This window comes from Berghia stephanieae, chromosome 2, assembly GCF_034508935.2.
Source record: "Berghia stephanieae isolate SIO BIC M18660-M18661 chromosome 2, UCSD_Bste_1.3, whole genome shotgun sequence".
Classification (NCBI taxonomy): Eukaryota; Metazoa; Mollusca; class Gastropoda; order Nudibranchia; family Aeolidiidae; genus Berghia; species Berghia stephanieae.
The window spans coordinates 26,699,258-26,720,950 of record NC_088361.1 but is presented as its reverse complement, the minus strand read 5'-3'; the positions used below and the strand labels follow the sequence as shown (position 1 = coordinate 26,720,950).

The 21,693-nt window shown below is 35.4% G+C and overlaps 2 protein-coding genes across 2 annotated transcripts; both read right to left on the bottom strand.

Moving 5' to 3' along the window:
* Positions 1 to 4,484: 4,484 nt before the first annotated feature.
* LOC144963910 (uncharacterized protein F54H12.2-like) lies at positions 4,485 to 5,411 on the bottom strand. Its single transcript, XM_078897855.1, has one exon. It carries the CDS (start codon positions 5,409 to 5,411, stop codon positions 4,485 to 4,487), a length of 927 nt encoding a protein of 308 aa, XP_078753981.1.
* A 9,553-nt stretch (positions 5,412 to 14,964) lies between these two features.
* Positions 14,965 to 15,895, bottom strand: LOC144963908 (uncharacterized). Its single transcript, XM_078897854.1, has 2 exons — positions 15,583 to 15,895; positions 14,965 to 15,065 (listed from the first exon to the last, which is right to left on the bottom strand). The coding sequence occupies exons 1-2, from the start codon at positions 15,893 to 15,895 to the stop codon at positions 14,965 to 14,967; spliced, it is 414 nt and encodes a 137-aa protein (XP_078753980.1).
* Between the last annotated feature and the right edge of the window lie 5,798 nt (positions 15,896 to 21,693).

Below are 21,693 nucleotides of genomic sequence, written 5' to 3'. Positions count from 1 at the left end.
CTCAGGTCACACGACATTGAAAAAATAAAATCAATTTATTATTTTAAAAGATGCATTCGGGCGAATGAATAAATGTATAGATCAATGAATGAATGAATAAATAAATAAATAAAATGAATTAATTAATTCTTTATTTAATTAATTAATTAATTCTTTAATCAATTAATTAATTAATTAATTCTTTATTTAATTGAATTTAATTAATACATTAAATTAATTAAATAAATTAGATAAATAAATAAATAAAAAACGATTACGATGTCATCTTTCCTTTAGTCTATTTCTCTCAATGATATCGATAAAAGCAATAGTTTATATCCTGTCGATTTACTCTATGACATTTTCATAAGCTCATTTGATTGATTTTGTTTTTGTTTCTGTTTTTGTTTTGTTTTTTTTTTCTTGTTTTTTTTTTTGGTTTTTGTTTTTGCTTTGTTGTTGTTGTTGTTGTTTTGGTTATTGTTGTTTTGTTGGGGGAGGGGGGGGGGGGGGGGGGGGTTTAGGGGGAATGTTCAAACTTTACAAATGTCTTCAACGAATGCATACATTTTCTACCAACTGCGATCAAATGAAAGTCCCATGTTTTTATTCCCACAAGATTGTAAAACTGTGTATTAATGTGACATTCCAATGTACATTTATTTTGAAATTCAACCACATTCCATATTTATCTTGTTATTGTAACTTTTTTAAAAGAAATAATTTTTTATCATGGTACTAATATGTATATATTAAATATATTATGTTCCTATTCTATAAATGTTAAAGAAAAAAATTGTTTTTATTATGCTTTATTAAATTTTACACTATGTCTTTAGTAGGATATAATTACTATACTAGTGTACATTATTCTTTATATTTAAACATTAAACTTTTTAAAATCTAAATAAAGTATTTCTTTTCTTTTGAAAGAAGCTGGTCGATTTGGGTTATATTTCTCATGATTCGCACTGGCTGGGTGGGGTTCCTTACCTCCCATAGTGGGCAGAGAGGTACATTCTGTGTCTTCTATCCCCCTATGTCCGTTTTCCAACATGCTTTGGGTCCTTGTCTTGGAATGAGTTTGCTTGGTTTTGTCCTGGACCTGGCCGGATACCCTGACTGGGAGGGAAACAGTCAAATGTATGGTTAGTTTTTGGAGATGATATTTTTTTTCCTTGTAAATCATCTCTTTCATGCACTGTATTTTGTTTTGTTTATGTATTATATATGGTTTGTAAACATTTGAGTGTATTCCTCTTAGTGGGGACCTGTGCTTATGTCTGGATGAGACTTTTGGGTGATCTCAAACTAATTACACTGATAGTGCGCTCTTGGAATCTACATCTGTTCCCTATTTGAACCAATTCCCCTTTGTCTGCCTTATTCTTGGATGATTTCATTGTAATTCTAGAACTTTTTACTATCCCATTTTCTTCCTTTTTACTGGCGCGGATATGACCTAAATGTGTTGCAAGCGCCGTAAACCCTTAAAAACAAAAACAAAAACTATTTGCACTGGGTGGGATCTTGACCCAAAGTGGGCAGAGCAAGTCACTATTGCAATGTCTTCTATTTCCTTATATTTCTTTTTTTTTCCAGATTGATTTCTTTATTTGTCTTTGAATAAGATTACTTCATTTTGTTTTTTTTTACTGGCCCTGGTCGGAGTCCTTGCCTGCCTGAGAGCGAAATAGTCAAATGTGTTGAATTAGTTTTGGGATATGTTTTTACCCTTGTAAGTCTGTTGTTTACTATTATAATTTTTGTTTTGAATGTATTTGTTGGTAAACATTTGAGTGTGTACTTCTTAGCTGGGTCGCGTACCTGTATCCGAATGAGACTTCGATGTGATCAAATCGAGTATACTGATGGTAGATTGCTCTTAGAATCTACCTCCGTTCCCTATTTGATCCTGACACCTTTTTCTTCCTTCTCGCGTGCCTTTTAAAATCTTAGATCTATACTTTTGACTACCCCAAATTCTTCCATTTTACTGGCGCTGAAATAACCGAAATGTGTCGCAACGGTCATAACACCCCTAAAAACAAACATTTGTCTTGTTATATATATATATATATATATATATATATATATATATATATATATATATATATATATATATATATATATATATATATATATATATATATATATGCTGTAATATCTGTTTTCCAACCTGCTTTCTGTCTTTATCTTGGAATGAGATTACTTGGTTTTGTCCTGGCCCTTATAGTATACGATTAGGTACTTTCACAACATTTTCTTTTTGCTCTCGGAAATTACACCTGTTTGAACAAGACCCCTTTATCTTACGTTTACGTATTCTCGTGTGCTTTTAATAAAGCTGGACTTTTTTTTTTTACCATCCCATTTTCTGTCTTTTCACTGACGCTGAAATAACTTAAATGTATCGCAAGCACCGGGAAACCTTTAAAATTAAAAACAAAACAAAAAATACACACTAACGTCCTACTCACATGATAACGAGCACTAGGGATTTTTATTCATTATGTGTGTGCGCGCGCGCGCGCGCGTGTGTGTGTGTCTGTGTGTGTGCATTTGTTGGTTGAGGTTGTCATTAAAGATCTGCCACCCTCGCTCTTTGACGTCCCGTAACTATCAAAATAGTTATGCCACCCTATGATTAGTCCTCCAAAGAACATGCAATGAGCTTGGAACGTGAACAGTAGAGGGTATGACGTCACGACTTATCTGTCCCATTATTGCTGCTGGGTTCTTGACCTCCCATTGTGGGCAGGGAGGTACTTACTAGTAGTATATAGTGAGCTGAATGACTAGAACCAGATTTAAAAGATGGATGTGGATGATTGGTGTGATCGTTTTTTTACCTGCTAATCGATATTTTTAGATCTATTATGTATTGATTTTAGTTTGATTATGTATTTATAAGGACTCATTGTTATTATTTGTTATTGAATGTTTATTCAATTCCCATTTTGAGTTCGATTATATATCGAATGGTCAAATGCTTTATAATAAGTCCGTTTCGTACACCTGAGTCTAATGACTCATAGTTATTGATTAAATATACAATTATCTTATTGGCTATTAGATTGTATTTGACCTAGTTTTCTGATACTAATGCTTATTGAAATCATTTGATTGGTTCTTTCAAACCTACAAGTTCAAATATCTAGTATCCGATTGGTTGTCATCATCTCTTATACCAATGTTTAGTTCTCATTCCGTTTGATTGATACTTTGGACGTTTTTTTTTCTTCTTTTTATTTGTTAACTGTTAATACGCATTGTTTGTTTTGATCAGTAAGATGATCGCGTGTGTTTATTGAGTGTTCGATTTGCCATCGATTATGTATCGAATCGTTAATTGCGTAATAATAGGGCTATACAGCTGATTGAATGGCTAAAAGGATCCTATCCCGGTGTTATTAGGTTCCGACTGGTTCACCAGTAATAATAATAATAATAATAATAATAATAATAATAATAATAATAATAATAATAATAATAATAATAATAATAATAATAATAATGATAGAATTATAAAAATATGATAAAACAAAAGATCATAGAAACAAACGAAAGAAAAAAAAACAAATAAAAAAAAAACAATATAAACAACACTTTCATACACCATACACATCTTATAAAATGATCATTCACACACTCAATCATTAAACATTTTTTTTTTTATAAATGATTAATGGATAGCAATGTTACATATATATCATAAACATCATTTTCATCATCGTCATAATCATCATCAACAACAAAATATTTGTAATTAAACAATTTAAAGCAAGTTTTAATTTCATAAGCGATCAATCAATCAAAAGCAAACGGTTAATGCTTATCAATTGTATTATAATCATCATAATCATCATCATTATCATCATCATCATCATCATTTTCTTCATTTTAAAAATCATATATTAAGGTATAAAGTAAATAGAATTATGTCTTGTTTCGTGTACACGAAATAAATTTTATCATAAGGAATCTTATTTATTTTTATTTTATTTTAAACAACAAACATTCCAATTAAGATTACCCAACCAAGGTGCCTCGGGATAAATGAGTAACAGCTCTTGCCACTTTTAAATCGTTCATACGAAAATGATAGGGATTAAAAATAGATAAAAGTTTTGACAAACTTTCACCTTTACTTTTCTTCAACACGAAATATATAACGTACAAACCACATGTGGAACTGGTTATACCCTGAATACTACGCGGGTTGTGTTTACAGCTTCGACTATTGTTTTCCACAAATCTTTGAATTGTCGGATACGCAGAAGGCGGGAACCCAAAACTATCCATATATTCTGCCTTTCCCATCTCGTTAAAATACACAGATACCCAATGTTTTCCGGGACCGGAACTCGACTCTGTGTTAATAATGTACGCAGCGGGTTGACGAGAATTCGGGTTGTTCGGAAGTCTATCTTTAGGATAAACACCTCGAAAAATTCGTCTCGCCCTAACGTGTCCGTTTAACATCGTTTCGATTTCTACGTTGTTCATGATGAAAAGTCAGTGATCACCTGACGAGTGCGATCAATTTCTATTACACTATCTAATTCGCTGTAACAGAACACAATGATCGGATCAGCTAGTGGGGTCGAGAATTTAAGTTCTAGTCTAAGCGACTCGCTTTTTACCAGTTCAAACTGGTTCCCGTCTAATAGCGATGGTGACAGATCAAAACCAAAAAGACTACAACCCTGAGAGTAAGCATTATAATCTATTCCATTTCCGGCATCGTTGTTAACCAGTCCAGCTGCTAGCATAAGACTGTGATAAGCTCTGACATATTGTTTACTACTGAAATTCGGAGTTAGTGCTTTGGACGGTATCTGTCTTCCGTTCAAGTACAGGGCTAGATAGGACAGATCAAAGTGCTGGAAATTAAAAGGATTCTTTTTGTAATTTCCATTAAAGCTAGTGCTTTCGATTAGACCCAGTACGATCTTAGTCGGGGTTTGCGATAAAAACAAATTATCTTGCACTGCACTTAAATTTCCTTTTGGACTAGAAAAGGTTTTATGGACAACGCGTTTCATGGGGTATTTACAATTGCCGATGTGAAGTGCTTTCTCGTGTGACAGGGCCACGGCTGGGTTTAATTTAATCTTCCTAACATACAACGAGGCGTGTGTAATTACACTCTTAAACCCCTCAGCATCGGTCATGAGATGGAAAGCATCTTTAGACGGGATAAGCCTCAACTTTACATCAACTCCATTAATTAGATACCGTTCTTGATGCATGAAATCTAAATGTAGTTTTCCCATCATATCCACTTCTTTACTCTCTTTCACCAGCTCTTTCCGTGCATCGAAGCCAGCATTTGTACTATCCGTTATTTCTAGTTTACCCGGGGTGTCCTCGTGAAAAAATTCCATTGTCAGGTGACTCCTTTTCGCACCTTGATCATAATTCAACATTGTTTCTACAAAACTCCTAAAAGGATAAACGTTCTCCAGACGTCACCAGAACATCGTTCAAAGTCATATCCACTTGTGAAAACAAGGCATGAAACCAGGTGTTAACAGGGGCAACATTGCTATCGGCGTCTAAATTAGTTCCATCCGCCTTTATTACTTTAACGCGTATGTGCATAAATGTGTTATGCAAATCCAAGTAGTCTGACGTCCCCCCGCTGATCGAAAATTCGATCGGACCTCCACTCGACAAAGTAGAGATCGGATGGTATTCCACAAACAAACCATCCTGAACAGCAGTCTGGGTGACGGGTAATGAGAACAGATCGAGTCCGCTGTGTACACTCTCTGCGGAATAGGGATGTAACAAAGCCATGATAATCAACCAAAAATGTCTTGAGCTACGTTCTTCCTACGTCTCTTCCTGGTCTTTTGTCGTGTCTGAGTAGGTCGTCGTCGTTTTATACGCCGAGTCACACGTCCGGGTGGCGGCGGCGGCGGCGGCGGCGGCGATGAAGTTGAAGTCAAACCACCCACGGCTCTGTTGAGTAATCTTTTCCCACTCTCCCCCGCGCGTCGTTTTAAAGCTGTTTTAACACTCTGACCGGAAATGACGTCAGATGCTATTTGGGCACTGGTTTTTGCACCTTCTTTAATAATGTTTTAGCGCCCGATTTCAAGATGGGAAACAGAGATCTTGCAATACCACCAAAGATACTCCCAAACCCTCGACCTCTTTGATGTCTTCCACCAACAAACACGGGTAGACCACGTCCTGCTTGAGTACAGTAATAATCATCGTAACCTTTTTGATTGGATTTGAACACGATCCCTTTTGTCATGACGACTGTTTACGAATCGAATCTCTTCTTTCGAAAATGAAGTATCACGATAGACTTCCCTGAAGCAAATGTCAAAGGTTCGCCTTTGTCGTTGGTTAAAAGGATTTCAACCGTGTCAAAATTAAATAGTCTGAGAGGAACATAGTTAGGTTTCTCAAAAATATGATGAACTATGTCTTTGCTTCTATTTCCGCTCGGTACGCATCTCAAAAGAGGTACGACGCTATCCCCAACTATTCTAGGTTGAACGAGGTTGCAATATACGTATACTGCTTCGAATCCGACGTTTAGATGTAATGGCCTTTCACTCGACACAGACGTTGGACCATATAAATAATGATTTGGAATATTCAAGAGATTGCTCAATGTCGAACTCAAGTGCAAAAAAGTTCCTTCCTTATATAGCCTTATCATTACTCTGCGAGTTGCACGGTCGTAATAAAATTTGATGAAACCCTCGTGCTTCTTTTTTATTTTCCTTCTTATATGAGTCATCATCGTTTTAACCAGTTCATCCGGTGACTCGTATAAACCCGATGGGATGAGTACGGTATCTTGTTCGCTGTCGTTAGTAACTCTAAACTCGAAAAATGCTTCATTCTCAAGGATGTTGTTATACGTGTTACTGAATAATATTTCTGATAAACCGACTTCGTATTCTGTCGATAAATCTAACACTCTGGGTAGTTTTGTAAAATAATGCCGTGGAGAATTATTTGGAAAATAGCTCATGCTGCTATTAGAAGGTAAGACTAAATAAGACATGATTAAACTCGTTTATTCAGTGTTGGATTTGGAAGAACGTAACCGAGACAACTACTTAGAAGCGATACCCATAGTCTGTCTGTTTCTCCGTCACGCGTCAAGTTATATAATGATACAGACACAACAATCGACACAATCATCATCTGACACAAGAACACGATCTCCCCTCTAGGGACTCGTTTCCCAAACATAGACCAATAAGATGAATTTCTGTTGGAATTATTACTTTCACTTTCGGATCCTTCCATTTGAAAATTAAAAAACAAAACAAAACAAAAAACAAAAAAAACAAAAACAAAAAACAAAAAAACAGGAAAAAAAAAACAAGACCAAAAAAAATAATAAAAAAAACAAAAAACAACAAGGATGATAATTAATTGTAAACACGAAGATAAGACTTTGGTATCCAAGAGTTAAATGATGAATCGTAACCGACCCACTTCACCAAAATTTCTTGTCCGCTTTTACGCTTATCCAAGACGGTCTCAATTCTGTAGATTTCTTTTGCACCAACTTTTTGCAGTTCTTGTTTATAGAAGCTTCCGCGCACGCATTCGTTCTGATCGTCTGTAATTTGGTAGGTTCTAGGTGTTGTTGAAATGGATTTTGTCACTGTAAATAACTCTTCGGTCCAAGAGGGTAGGTAGCCCTTTTTAAACAGTCGCCTACTTTTACTTATTCTCACACGATCGACGATCAAAAGTTTTGCACTAGTTTTCTTTTTAGGTCGATCATCCAAATACAATGTGTTCCATACGTCCCCTTGATTTTTCTCTGTTACGTCAACAGGGCGTAACTTGATACTCCTATGATAAGAATGATTATAACTTTTCACTACTTTGGGTAATACGTCTTTGAATCCAGGAGAGTTCTGACGAGTAAACACACGCCACAGTTTTTCTTTGAGAGTCCTATTGAATCGTTCAACTACCGCAGCTTTAATATCCTCGTTCTCAGTAGTAAAGAAATCAATCCCATTCCGCTTCAGAAATTGCTGAAAGCTTTTATTGACAAATTCGGAGCCTTTGTCGGTTTGGAGCCGGATTGTTCTTCGACCAGACTCTAAAATAGTCCTGAAAGCATCTTTTAACGTTTCTCCCGTTTTGTCTTTTATAGGAACAGCCCACGCAAACTTGCTGAAGACATCGATACACGTCAAAATGTATCTGTACCCGTCATTGTACGATTTCAATTGTTGAACATCAATGAGATCAGCCTGCCATTGATGGTCTATTCCACCTACAATAATCCGTCGACGCGGAAATTTGTAACGAACGGGTTTATGAAGGGTGTATGCGTCTTGATGAGAAAGCCAAGAGCTGACGACAGTTTTTTTAAGTTTCGTAGCAGTCTTTAACGGTTTAATACCGCCATAAGATCCCGGTTGATTAGGATTGTAATAGCGAGCGCGTAGTGTTTTATCTCCTTTCATTTGAATGAGACCCAGGCAGATGTTCTCTCCGGTTTAACCGTTTCTAAATTCCTCGACGGACGTTGTCTAATATACGCCCACCTGTCAGCATGACCGATGAGATCACGTGGGACGTTGGATTCCTGCAGAGCACGAGCAAAATATTCCCATCCTTCAGGGTTGACAGACTTTCTTTTGCGGAGTGCGTCATTGACTAGATCAAGAACGTTTGAATTTGGGATGATATTACCTCGATATTTAATCTCCCCTCTCGGGTTTCATTCAAGCTCTGTGTGTCTTTTGAGATAATCCAATAATCTCTCCGCTTTCTTTCTCAACGAAATAGGTACGCTCTCAATAATATCTTTTGTTAAAGTGTCGTGTTCTGTTGGGTCATGTGTTCTTATTGATTGAGGATTGGTCTTAGTTACCATCTGATGTGATCGTTCATCTTTCCGCTTTAAGAATTTCCACAGCACTTGTTGATACAACTCTGCTTTTTCGATTGAGTTCATATCTTTTCGCGTTAGAATATCTTTCATCTGCTGATCAAGATCCCAAAGCTTTTCTGTGGACGGTTCGGTTATCGGTGATTCTCTTTGGGTGTGGATTGAGTCCAAGAGACGTTGGTCCATCAATACCATTTTCTTGGCATGCTCCATCTCATAAACCACCCGCTAGTATTCCACCTAAAGTAGCCAAGACAGGTTGAAGAAGGGCACCTAATAGACCACCTTTTTGTAAAAGCTTCTTTTGTCGAGATGGTGAAGAGCCTTTTTTTGATAAAAGTCTTAAACTTCTCTTGTGTCTGATCAAACGCTTCTTTTGTACTGGACTGAGCGGAAGATTACCGCGTAATATATTCAGTGCACATTCGCATAACGTATTGATTAGATCCGGTGACGCTCCATTTAAAACTGTTTTTGCTACTCTGGGTTTAGCCTCCCCAAGAAGTTTCAACATTGAAACGTTACGTTTTACACGCGCAGACATTACTTTTGGATATAAACAACTTGTTTTTCAGGAGAAAAAACGTCTGTTCTTACACGAAGATGGTCAGGTGTATCCTGTCGAAGATCGATCACCAAATAACCGTGAGGTACGTCTGTTGCGTCCTTAAATGCGTCTAGTAAAAAATTTGTCTTTCCGGGATACAGTTGTTTTGCCAGCTGAACGATCTGCGAACGGTCACGTGGATTTTTAAAAATTACGAGATAATGAGCATTCAAGCTGATAGTGCGATGTTCTTTATTTTTTGAGAAAAGATTTTGTACAAGATAAAACACTGAAATGTTATTGTGATGCGATTTTTTTGTAAATAGTTTAGTTACGCTGTCATCAGTTTCGGCCATTAAGTCATCGAGTATCACAAGACGGTGTTGGGTTCCATCCCAAAAGGAAGATTTTGGTATCCCTTCTATAAAAGTTATCCCTTGTAATGCTTCAAAAGTTCACTGCCACTCTCCATAACACCATATAATTTCTTCAGGTTGCGGGCTCATCATCTGATTTAAATGCTCAATAAATTTTGTGACCCATACAGTTTTACCACTCCCAAAAGGACCGGCGATGAGACATGTAAAAGGATGTTTGAAACGCGGGTCCATGGTTGTTACACCAGAAGAGGCGCTGTACTGATTCCGTCTGAACAAACCTTTCTCTTTATATAAAAGTAGGATAGACTAGCTCTCTGTTGTGTGTATGTGTATACGTCCGAGTCTAGTACACGAAAACCCTTATTTTCTCCCACACCACTCTTTTGCGTTTGCAAAACATTGAGGTACTTTTCTTTTGTGAGTTCATTCAATCGCTTTGATAAACCCTTACAGCTCGTTTTAGACTTCCCTTCTCCGAAACAAATATAGGTCTTCGAACAAAGAGCCACACCCCCGTCTCCTTCAAATTCTAGCTTGAAGAGACCCGGTGTCCGTCTGTCATATTTTTGCTGTACGCGACAACAAGGATATGGTGAAAAGTTGCTTTGTTTATCAACTAGCTCTCGAATGTGTTCAGGACAAGCAATACTCGGAAACCACGTATGATACTGTTTGTAAAATTCATCAATCAAGTTCGGTTTTAAGAGGCTTTGAATATTACAGTCGGAAAATGCAACGTATAAGCTATCGGTATCCATTTCAAAAAGTTGATAATCTGCCCTTGGAATAAATCTGTCTATGAAATTGTATTGAAACTGTAGCATTCTAAGTTTTGCGTACGAGTACACAAATGATCCAATTTGAATGGGGAGCGTCCAAAGAACGTTACGTTTTGCGGATTCTATTTCATGTAAAGTCGATGTCAACGGAGTCATTTTTCTGAAATAAAGGCTATTAATGGTTTTTGATACAACATTTTCATCTTCGGCGTATAAAACTGTCGTGTGTTTATCAAGCGCCTCGAGAGTCTTACCATAAGCCGAGTTACCCATTAATTTCATGGTTTCGGCTAAGATGCTATTTTCAGGATTACGATCGCCTTCACGTCTAGCATCTGAAACCTTTTGCACAAAATTTGAAAAGCATGCACTCGGCATATATTCAATCACTTCTTGAATATCATCTACAATAAGACCGTGATTGAGATACCATTTGAGCAATGGTGTGGTCAGCAATATGCTTTCGGCATGGTAACTACTAATCAGAGTTCGTCGAGGTTGTCTTAATAGGTTATTTTTCACGGCGTATTGACACATGGTTTCACCTATATCTTCTCTTGCAACGAGGGTATTTTTAAAGATGGGTGGCATGTCTGCGTAATAAGAATAAAGGTCTTTCGGGACCCTGATAGTACACTGAACAAAACCGAAAATTTTGTCTCTATCAACCGCGGACAGTATCGATTCTTTTGTGATGCGGGTCCCTTTCTTAAAACAGTTATTATTAAGCGGGCGTAATTTCCGTAAAAAGGCAGATATTCTAGGGTCTTTTTTCATTTTTTTCCATTCGCATTCATAGATTTCTATCAGAGTAATTCCCAAAATATCTCTAATACACGCATTCTTCTGCGCTGTTTTTTGTTTTCTTTGTTCAAATGTTTCATTACATATCATGGTCTTTTCCTGAATACAGGAATGAGAATGATAGAAGCAACCTTGAAATTCGTAAGCAATTTGATTCGTCTCATCATATCCATCGACCTTGACCTGTTTTTCATGACCTAGATTTTTTTCCCTTCCGTTGAATTTATGACGAATAGGCACCCTTTGTATATGACTCATCCATTCGAGCCATTCGAACGCTGCCTGTCCAAACTTGTCTGTTTTCTCAGATTTAAACTCATTACTTTTACGTCGTCGGACAAATAAACCACTAGGCATATCTTGCTGAAGGCAGTATAAGTACAAGGAATTAGCGTCATAACCTTTTAAAGATTGCACGGGTTTATCTCCCCTGATCAATGTACTACCTTTGTCTACGAAACGTGTGAAAATAATCGACGGTCCACCAACGATGTTGGACTTTAAAAGCTGATGAAGATGTTTATGCTTTTCGTTGAATAATGAAAATATTACATTTCTAGGAATGGTCTTAAACAGGTATCTTAATGTAACCCCTGGGATCGATATCGCTTGTTTGAAAATATCTAAACCTAGCTCTTGATAGAATTGCGTCATGCGTTCAATAGCCGTTAACATTGGTCCTACGTCACGAATATTGTAGAAAACTAAAAAGTCTTTCATTGTACTCATTCCCTGTTCCTCCCATACTTTCTCACAGTAAGCGTAGTCTTCTTGAGAGATGGTGCAATTTTTTAACGAGCTGAAAAATGCTGATATAGGTGGGAGTGACGTTTCCTTTAATTTTTCTAGACTGTCAAAGTACTCATAAGGAAAAAAAGATTTCTGTTCGGTTACATTATAGGCTTGAAGAAAATTTGAGTAACTGAATCCGGGGGCCAGATAATTACAAACGTCTAAAAATTTTAGCTTATCGTTCGAAATGCAAAGAAAACTGTTGTTTTTCTTTACTACTTTGAAATCTTCTGTTTTCATTAGTTTCTTCACAAGGTAAGTTTTAAGAACGTTTAAATCATACATTTTAGAATTGAAACCTATTACAACCATTTGATGTAGATATTTATCTAAAACAGCTTTCAATTTCTGATTATCACCTATTTGCTCGTATGTGTTTTTGAATGTTGTTTCACTGAGAATAGTGAAAGCGTGAATGCTAATTTCTTCTAAGTAGTCTACCATACGATTTACTAACTTTTGAGGATCACCTTCGGATATGTAACATACGGGTTGTTCATAACCTGGAACATTTGAAGCGATTGCTATAGACATGGGTAAGTGTCTGGCGTGATACACTGTTCGGTTTGCTTGATTTTCGGTTCGGGTAAGTTATCTTTATTAAAATAAGACTCGATATCGAATGTACACCTAAAAGGATACACGTAATCGGGATCAAATGAAATTCCAGCATCTGCTAATTTCTCTAAATCTGTTGGAAGAAGTTGAAAAATTCCACCCGGGTACCTAGATTTAGTTGCATCCCCTTTACAGTCTTTCTCATGTCGTAACAAATTCGAATGTTTTGTCCAGAGTTTACTACAGTGAGAACAACCAAATATCTTAATAGCCCTTTCGAGGTCCCTAATATAACAAAAATGATTATTGAGAAGTAAAACGTACATCGTATTAGAAAAAGAGTTTGCACTTCTCCTAAAGACTACATATCGGTTGGGAACATGATCCGTATCATACTTGTAAACAATGACATTTATTTCAAATAACTTCTCAATTTTGTCTAGTTCTCCTATACTTATACCCGGATATGTTGTTGGAAATGTTGATGTATACAAGCTAAACAAGGAGAATTATCGCTGAAAAAATCATTGGTCCTGTTATAATTGTACTGTAGAGTATATATGTATTTGTTATTTTTAACAGAATCGGGAATGTTAACATTACAACAACCAATAGGAAACTCTTTCATCTTATTGATATAAAACGTGGTCGATAAAATAGCCTGAACCCTGAAACGACTATCTGGTCTATGCTGACGGGCAAATTCCAAATGATCATTATTACTAAAATTTTCAATAAATTCCTCAAAATCTTTCCAATTACTAATAAGTCTGGGAATTTCTAATGCTCTGTTATTATTAATAGACGCGTGGAAAAAACGATATTCCGAATTTTCTTGATTTTGCAAAAGAAAAGAATGACTAAAATTGATTTTGAATCTAACGCTTTGCCTGTTGAAAATTTCCTTTAGTTGTTGAAGGATATAGGGAGAGCCCCATTCTATTGTGTACACGGACTGAAAGATCCCTTCTAAAAAATGTGTCTTAATAGATTCACGATGTTCTTCTAATAACCGCAATACAGTTTCATTTTCTTCGGTTTGTTCTACACAACTCGTAGACAATAAACTTGACGAATTTTGTTTCTGTTTTTGTATTTTATTTCCTTTTTGTTCTTGTTTTTGTTGTTGACGTTGTTGTTGCTGTTGTTCACGTCGTTGTTGACGATTTTGTTTTTGTTTATCTCTACGCTGTTGTTTCTTAAAAATTCTTTGCTGTTTTTTAAGCTCTTGTTTTCTTAACTTCTGTTCGTTCTCTTGTATTTTATTTTGTTCTTTAAACTGCTTTTCTTTCAATTTTTCTTCTGGTGAACTGCACTATACGTTTTTTTGATGGTTTTGTAAACTATCTTTCCTAGAGAAGTTCTTTTGACATTTCGAACAAGTATGTACTATAGAATTGTCATGTTTCTGTTTATGACGAATTAAATTATGTAATAATTTAAAACTAATGCCACAAATTTCACAGATGTACATGCTTGGTAACTTAACTATAAATATACAATTCTACTATAATCAAATAACAATTTTTCTGTTTTTGTTTTTTAAAAAAGAACGGGAGGAAAATGCTAAAAAAAAAATAAATAAATAAAAAAAATAAAAAGAATAAAAAATAAAAAAATTTAAAGTTAAATGAAAGACATATCTAACAACTAATAAATAAAAAAAAATAACTATAGAAAAAATATTATCTCACTGTTAATCACTAGACGATCTGTTTAAGAGTCTTGAAAAATTCTTCATTCAGATTTTGACTTGTCCTTGTTTTTTACACGCTGTCAATATACCACTGTTGGGAGGCTCCGGTTTCGTTTGTATAGTCGATGGGTTTCTTCCGGTTCTGAAAATAACATATGGTTTAGTTTAAAACTAGAACTGTTTATCTTACAAGTAAAGACATATAGTACAATTTGTAAAAGTAAATAAATAAATAAACAAATAAATAAATACATACATTTACAAAAAAAAATGAATGAATGAATGAATGAATGAATGAATGAATGAATGAATGAATGAATGAATGAATGAATGAATGAATGAATGAATTAAACAAAAAGAAAAATCAAAGATAGTTTAAGATAGATCCAAAAAAAATTATAAATAAAATATTAAAATACATCAATTTTGATTTTGGTCATCATGTATATATACAAGTAATTATTACAGAGAAATAAGAGAAGATTGCTACTTAATATTGATGGGTCAGCTCACTCCTTTTATCATTTGGGGATTTATTGATCTTCTGTATCCGAGATTTCAATTGTATCGCTGTCCGATAGGATTTCAATGACTTCGGTAGCTTTTGATGATGGTTGTTGAGTGTCCTCAAATTCTGAAACAAGATACGACTTATTTTAGTCGAAATATGTAGCGTTATGAAGAGACATATAGGGTAATTAGATAAATTTGGATACAAACATTTAAACATTTCAATAATAATATTAAAATCAATCCTATTATAACTCAAATGTATTAAGAGAGTTCTATATATAACTATTGAATTAAATATTGAATATTTATCACAATTACCTAAAAATACACACACAAAAAACAAACAAAAAACAACAACAACAAGAAAACAAGCATACTACTATAATAAAAAAAATAATAAAAAAAAAATAAATAAATAAAAGACAAAAAGAAGTTGTTTTTTGTTTGTTTGTTTTTGTTTTGTTTTTTTGTTTGTTTTTTGTTGTTTTTTTTTTTTTGGTTTTTTTTTTTTAAAAAAGAGGTAAAAATACTAAAATAATAATTAAACTAAAATATTTTATATATAAAAGACACAAATGTAATCTTTAAAGGCGATGTCTTTTCATTTGAATAATAATGCTATTTATCATTTAACTCACGATTTTCTCCGTCGATCGATGAGGGTTCAGGGTCGTTGTTTAAGCACACTAGACGAACGGCTTCCTCTGTGCCTACAACATCTTCGAGCAGTAATGCCTGTAACACTGGTTTAAGTTTAGTCGTAACAGTTTCTTTTGTATTGTCAAATGCTTCTTCGAAAAATCGCACAATCTTATCTTCAGGGGGTAGCATCAAACAATCATGCGCCATTTGATTGGGTGCGAAAATGCGACATCCTTCGCAGTTTGAAATATCAATAGCGTATATATGCTTCATTAAGTGGTTTTTAGAAAATTGAATGAAGTTTTCCATATTAAAGTTCTTCTAAAGGAAAAGAAAAACAAAAAAACAAACACATATAACAGATTGTTAAAAAAGTAAAACTGTTTGAAAGTGTTACACATCCTAAAATAAAACAGTCAGACTACCGTTGATGACGATAATAATGGTAATGACGAGGACTATTTCTTCATGTTTTCTTGTTGTTTTCTTCTTTTTTTTAGTTGCCGATTCATCGCTGTCTTTTTTTATTCTTCCTTGGTCAATATGTCGTATATTTTCTTTGATAATTTTAACAAAGTTTTCAATTCTTTCTATGTTCAAAGCTATAAACTTATCGGACGATAGAAGTATTCCTCAGAACAATAATGCCTAACTTTAATAACAAATGTTGATGACGATAACGATGATGATGATAATGACAATTTACATGTTCTTGTTTCTTTTCTTAGGTTTCAGTTTCTTTGTCGATGGTTCGTCGCTGTCCTCTTCATTTTCGTCTTGGTTTGCTAATATATCGTTCACTTTTCTCGACAATTTTAGTAATGCTTTCCACTCGTCTCTATTTAAGGCAATGCCTTTTTTCGATGGTAGAAGTTTTCCGTCGTCATTACTCCCGTAATAACGTATGTGTATCTTCGGGATACCGTTAAACTCACCTACACTAATGTGAATATTTCTATTTCCTATCGGTACAGGCTCCATCGTGAAGAAAATTGAAATAGAAAATAAATCTAAGTTAATTAAAACTCAAACACACAAAAAATAGAAGAAATCACTTCGAACTTGTATTTCTTTAACGGAAAAGGCAAGCTCGCTGCAGTGGAATGGAAAAAACGAACAGCAGAGCTGAATTTATAGGGTAAAAGAATGCTGACTTTACAAGACTGGGCAAAAAAATGCTGACGTTGTAGGCGTGGCCAAAAAAAACGCTGACTCCATAAGCGCGAGAATAGTTATATCAAACGATGGGAAAATACCCAGAGCAAGGTTAAGACTTTATGACCCGTCATCTCAAAACGGTATTAGATCGGAATGAACAAGATTAAGAAAATTGAGTTTAACGTCAAAAGAGTCAAAATTAGGAAAGTTTATTATTTTGAAATTTAACTTACAAAACTCTATTTCCTCAACAAAAGCATTTATTTTAACTCAAATTTGATACAACAGGTTCAAAATTCAATTATACACAAAAGGTTAATCCAAGCTTAACACCGTTTTGAAGTGATTGGTTACGTTTGGTTTTTAAAGTGTTTTTATTTTTTTACGCGGAATATGAAATGTAAACATATGTTTGAACTTTTCAACGACAGAACGGTGCCATCGTAATGAATTACGGCGCCATCGTAATGAATTTTACAGCTGTAAAGGGCGTGAGAAAAGTAAAACGATAGCACAGATGTTTATTATAAAGTGCTTAAGAAGCTTCTGACCTAGAATATCAGGTTTAAGTGCTGTTTTCTCACGAATATAAAATATAAGTTAATTTTCCTCTAACCGAAATTACCGGACGCCTGGAAAAAAAAATTATATAGACGAGAACGAGAAACCAAAGGGGATAAGGTTCAAATTCAGGTTCTGAATGAAAGAGGTATATTTAGGACGTGTCTGAAAGTATGGTGTTAACTAGTAACGAGTCTGAAAGAGGATTCGGATTATGTTCGATAAACAGTACAGAAACTGGGTTAGCGTCAACTCTATGTATAATAGAGATAGACAGATAGATAGGTGGAGAGAGAGAGAGGGAGAAAGAGAGAGAGAGAGAGAGAGAGAGAGAGAGAGAGGAAGAGAGAGAGAGAGAGAGGAAGAGAGAGAGAGAGAGGAAGAGAGAGAGAGGGGGGGAGAGAGAGAGAGAGAGAGGGAGAGAGAGAGAGAGAGAGAGAGAGAGAGAGAGAGAGAGAGGATTTCTATATCGTTAAAAAAAAACAACACGTAATAAATTGCTTGTCACTCTTTGGATAGGACGCTGGACTATCGAAAAGTACTTTCAGCTTGGTCCAACAGACCTAGCTACCTTATCATTGTGTTGTATGGATAGGGGAATAAAAAAAACAAACAAAAACAAACAAACTCGAACCCACTCCTTTTGTGTGTAAAGCGAGAGCTCTACCAATTGATGTTCCCTTCTAGAGGTTAGGTAGCGCACTTTTATCCTATCGATCAGAAGACTGGTGATAATAATGTAACTGTATTACAAACCAGTATTTAAACGAGAGAACATCTAAAAAAAAAAAAAATAATAATAATTTTAAAAAGCAGACAGAACGTAGGGTTTTGACTTTTAACGTAAAATAAGCCACCAGGTGCAGTTGTAAGAAAGAAAACGAATACCAAGACTGTTTCTCACGATATTTAATCTTCGAGGTTGTTTGAAAACGGGTTTATCTAAATATAAACACGAGAGGGCGATAAAGCCTGTGAACTCTCAAGCAGGGAGGGTAAATGTGTTCCAGATGTGGGTGTGGAAACACGCTCAAAAGCTAATGAGATTTGTAGATATTTGTCATGGGAAAGTGTATAATAATTCTCTTTAAAAAAAATAAATAAAAAAAGTTCTAAGTCCAGGAGTCAGACCTGGGAATTGAATAAACACTCCTTATACGATAGCGTGGTCGAGCGGCGTGGTCTTTGCTTCGTACCTTAAAGGTTTCAAGTTCGACTACCCGTTACGCTGCGTGGTATTTAACAAGTTACCTTGTTTTACCTCATTTTTACGGCGCTGAGCTGCGGCTGATGCCTTGGTTATGTCAGTCTTCATTTGGACTAGACACTAAAGACACATTTCCCATTGGGAATTAAGAAAGGGATATTCTATATTTAATCAATAACTATAAGTCATTAGACTCAGGTGTACGAAACGGACGTATTATAAAGCATTTGACCATTCGATATATAATCGAACTCAAAATGGGAATTGAATAAAGATTCAATAACAAATAATAACAATGAGTCCTTATAAATACATAATCAAACTAAAATCAATACATAATAGATCTAAAAATATCGATTAGCAGGTAAAAAAACGATCACACCAATCATCCACATCCATCTTTTTAATCTGGTTCTAGTCATTCAGCTCTCTATATACTACTCTTACTGTGTCTTCTATCCCCCTATATCTGTTTTCCAACATGCTGTCTGTCTTTTGTCTTGGGATGAGATTACTTGGTTTTGTCCTGGCCCTGGCCAGATACCCTGGCTGAGAGGGAAACAGTCAAATATATAGTTAGAATTTTGGGAGACGATATTTTTCTTTCGTATCGCTCTGTTATACTCTGTATTATGTTTGTTTACTTGTTATATATGATTTGTAAATATTTGAGTGTATTCCTCTTAGTGGGGACCTGTGCTTGTGTCTGGATGAGACTTTTAGGTGATCTCAAACTAAGTACTTTGATAGTGTGCTTTTGGAATCTACATCTGTTTTTTATTTGAACCAATTCCCCTTTGTCTTTCCTTTTCTTGGGTGCTTTAATTATCATTCTAGAACTTTTTACTATCCCATTTTCTTCCTTTTTACTGGCGCTAATATGACCTTAAGTGTTGCAAGCGCCGTAAAACACTTAAAAACAAGTACAAACAAACAATATTTTTGCTGTTTGTGTTACGGTGCAGAAACCGGGAAAGATTGCTGCTCCATGCTGGGCCATATAGGTCGATTTGGCATGCTTTGTCCTCTATTCTCTCTATATTGTGTTCTTGATCTTCGGCATTGGTTTCGTCTCTGTGTTGGTTATGGAATTACTTGGTTTTGCTATGACCGTAGCTTGGATTTTTTTTTCCCTAAGAGAGAATAGTTAAATTTGTTTTTGTTTTGTTTTTGTTGTTTTGTTTTGTTATTGTTTTTTTTTTGTCTTTGGGAGATGGTGGTTTTAAAAAATAATAATAATAATCTTATATTTCGTCTCTTCTTGTAAAATGTATTTATTTTCAGGTATTTTTACAATTGTGAGTCGGTTTCTGCGGCGAATGGACTTCCCCTTTGAGTAGAAGATTGTTGGACCCCCCCCCCCACCCCTCCATACACACATACACACACCCACACACATACACTTACACCTAAATGTAGTCTTCATTGGTCCACAGTAGCCTTGTTATTTATTCAATCGTGGTGGCTCGGCTCTACGGTGTCTTTGTCTTGTCACAAAAAAAAAAATCAAGCGATTTTAAACATGGTCAGTGGCCTGGTGGATCATTTAAATCGATCGATATTTGAAATACGAGTTTTCTGGCCAAACGTTTAAATACGAGTTTTTCCACTTAACTGTATAATAATTAGCAGAATATCCACTTTATGGGAATAAGGTGCATTACCTGAGTGGGGTCTTTTAACCTCCCAAATGAGGCTTACTAGATAGGTTTCCAAAATCGGTTCGAAGCAGTAAAGATAGATCTATAATAAGGCGTTTATCTTTATTATTTATTTCGACTGAGGACAACGGCCAGGTATTCATTTTACACCGAAGTAGAATGAGAAATTATGAGTAAACAAGCCTTTTCCAAGGCCTCGATTTTGTCCAGCTCACAACGAGAATCGAACCTTCGGCCTGCAAGTCGAGTCTTACCACTAGATCACAAGCAGCACTGCACTAACAAGAACTAAACGTAATAATAATAATAATAACAACAACAATAACTGACAGGGAAGACGCTCCTTAGTTGCCAATCATCAAGTAATTTTTATTCAAGCATTTAAATCATAATATATCACAGACTTAGTAATATTAAACATGCAGTATAGAAATATACATAAACAGAAATATACGTTATGTAATATAACGTCAATGCACAAATGTAGTTAACTAATGATACGAATGTAATGTATTCTATTGATATATTCAATTGTGACATTATTTAGAAATAACTAAATGTAATTAAGTGTATTATTCATGGAAGTAAATTATAAGTTATTGCAAAGGGCAATAACTCAATAATAACAATACACCATAACACCTCCCTTCTAGCCTGACGGATACTGAAGGTTTAACCATCAAAATATTAACATAGACACACATGATGTAACAGTCCGCTTAAAACACTATTTCAAAGTTAATTTGAAATTCTATGTTACACATCCAGAAGATCGCCGTTGCCATTAAAATTTAAAAAGTCCGTACGAACAATACTATTTCAAATGTCCGGCGATCACATACACTTTATCAAGTCCATTTGACAGTCCATGCACTGGAATAATCTTTACAAGACGCAAAACCCATTCCACACGAAATACTCACACTTCCCACAGAATCAGGCGGCACAGGACTAAAATGTATTAAAAGAACCTTAGACACAACTAGGATCAGATATTATATAGACAAAATAATACAAGAATCGACAGGAAATAAATTCGGGTCATACTACTTAGGGACACTTGACTTACTGACTTAGATGCCTTTCGCGTCTCGACCGAAAGATCGGGTCGCCTTGGCTGTTTCCAGTATTTCCTGTGTGAGGTGTCTCCAATATTGCCGGTCCTCTGCTAGGGTTCTCAGATTTTCAAGGTCCCCTGCCGTTATGAGACTAATGCTTTGTCCAAGTGTTGTGAGGTTTTTATTTAGGATCACAGGGAGTGTTGTGATCGGTCTTCCTCTAAAAAGGTTCCCGTGTTTTTGGAAATATCCCGACATGGCTTGGTTAGCTGGTATGTTTTTGTCCCTGCGTAGTATGTGACCGAAAAGTTGCCATCGTTGTTGTAAAATGTCAAGGGAGATTGGTCTTTCTTTTGTGATCTTATAGAGTGATTCATTTGAGATCTTTTTTGGGTATTTGATGTCCAGTACCCTTCTTAGCTGTGTGCGATGGAAGGCATCCAGATGTTCTTCTTTGGATTT

Bases quoted from the DNA above. Each gene is read 5' to 3' on its own strand.
- LOC144963908 (XM_078897854.1), bottom strand. From the start codon at position 15,895: ATGGAAAACTTCATTCAATTTTCTAAAAACCACTTAATGAAGCATATA. The intron at 15,066-15,582 runs GTGAGTTAAATG...ATCTTGTTTCAG, and splicing joins ATCGATCGACGGAGAAAATC to AATTTGAGGACACTCAACAA.
- LOC144963910 (XM_078897855.1), bottom strand. From the start codon at position 5,411: ATGTTGAATTATGATCAAGGTGCGAAAAGGAGTCACCTGACAATGGAA.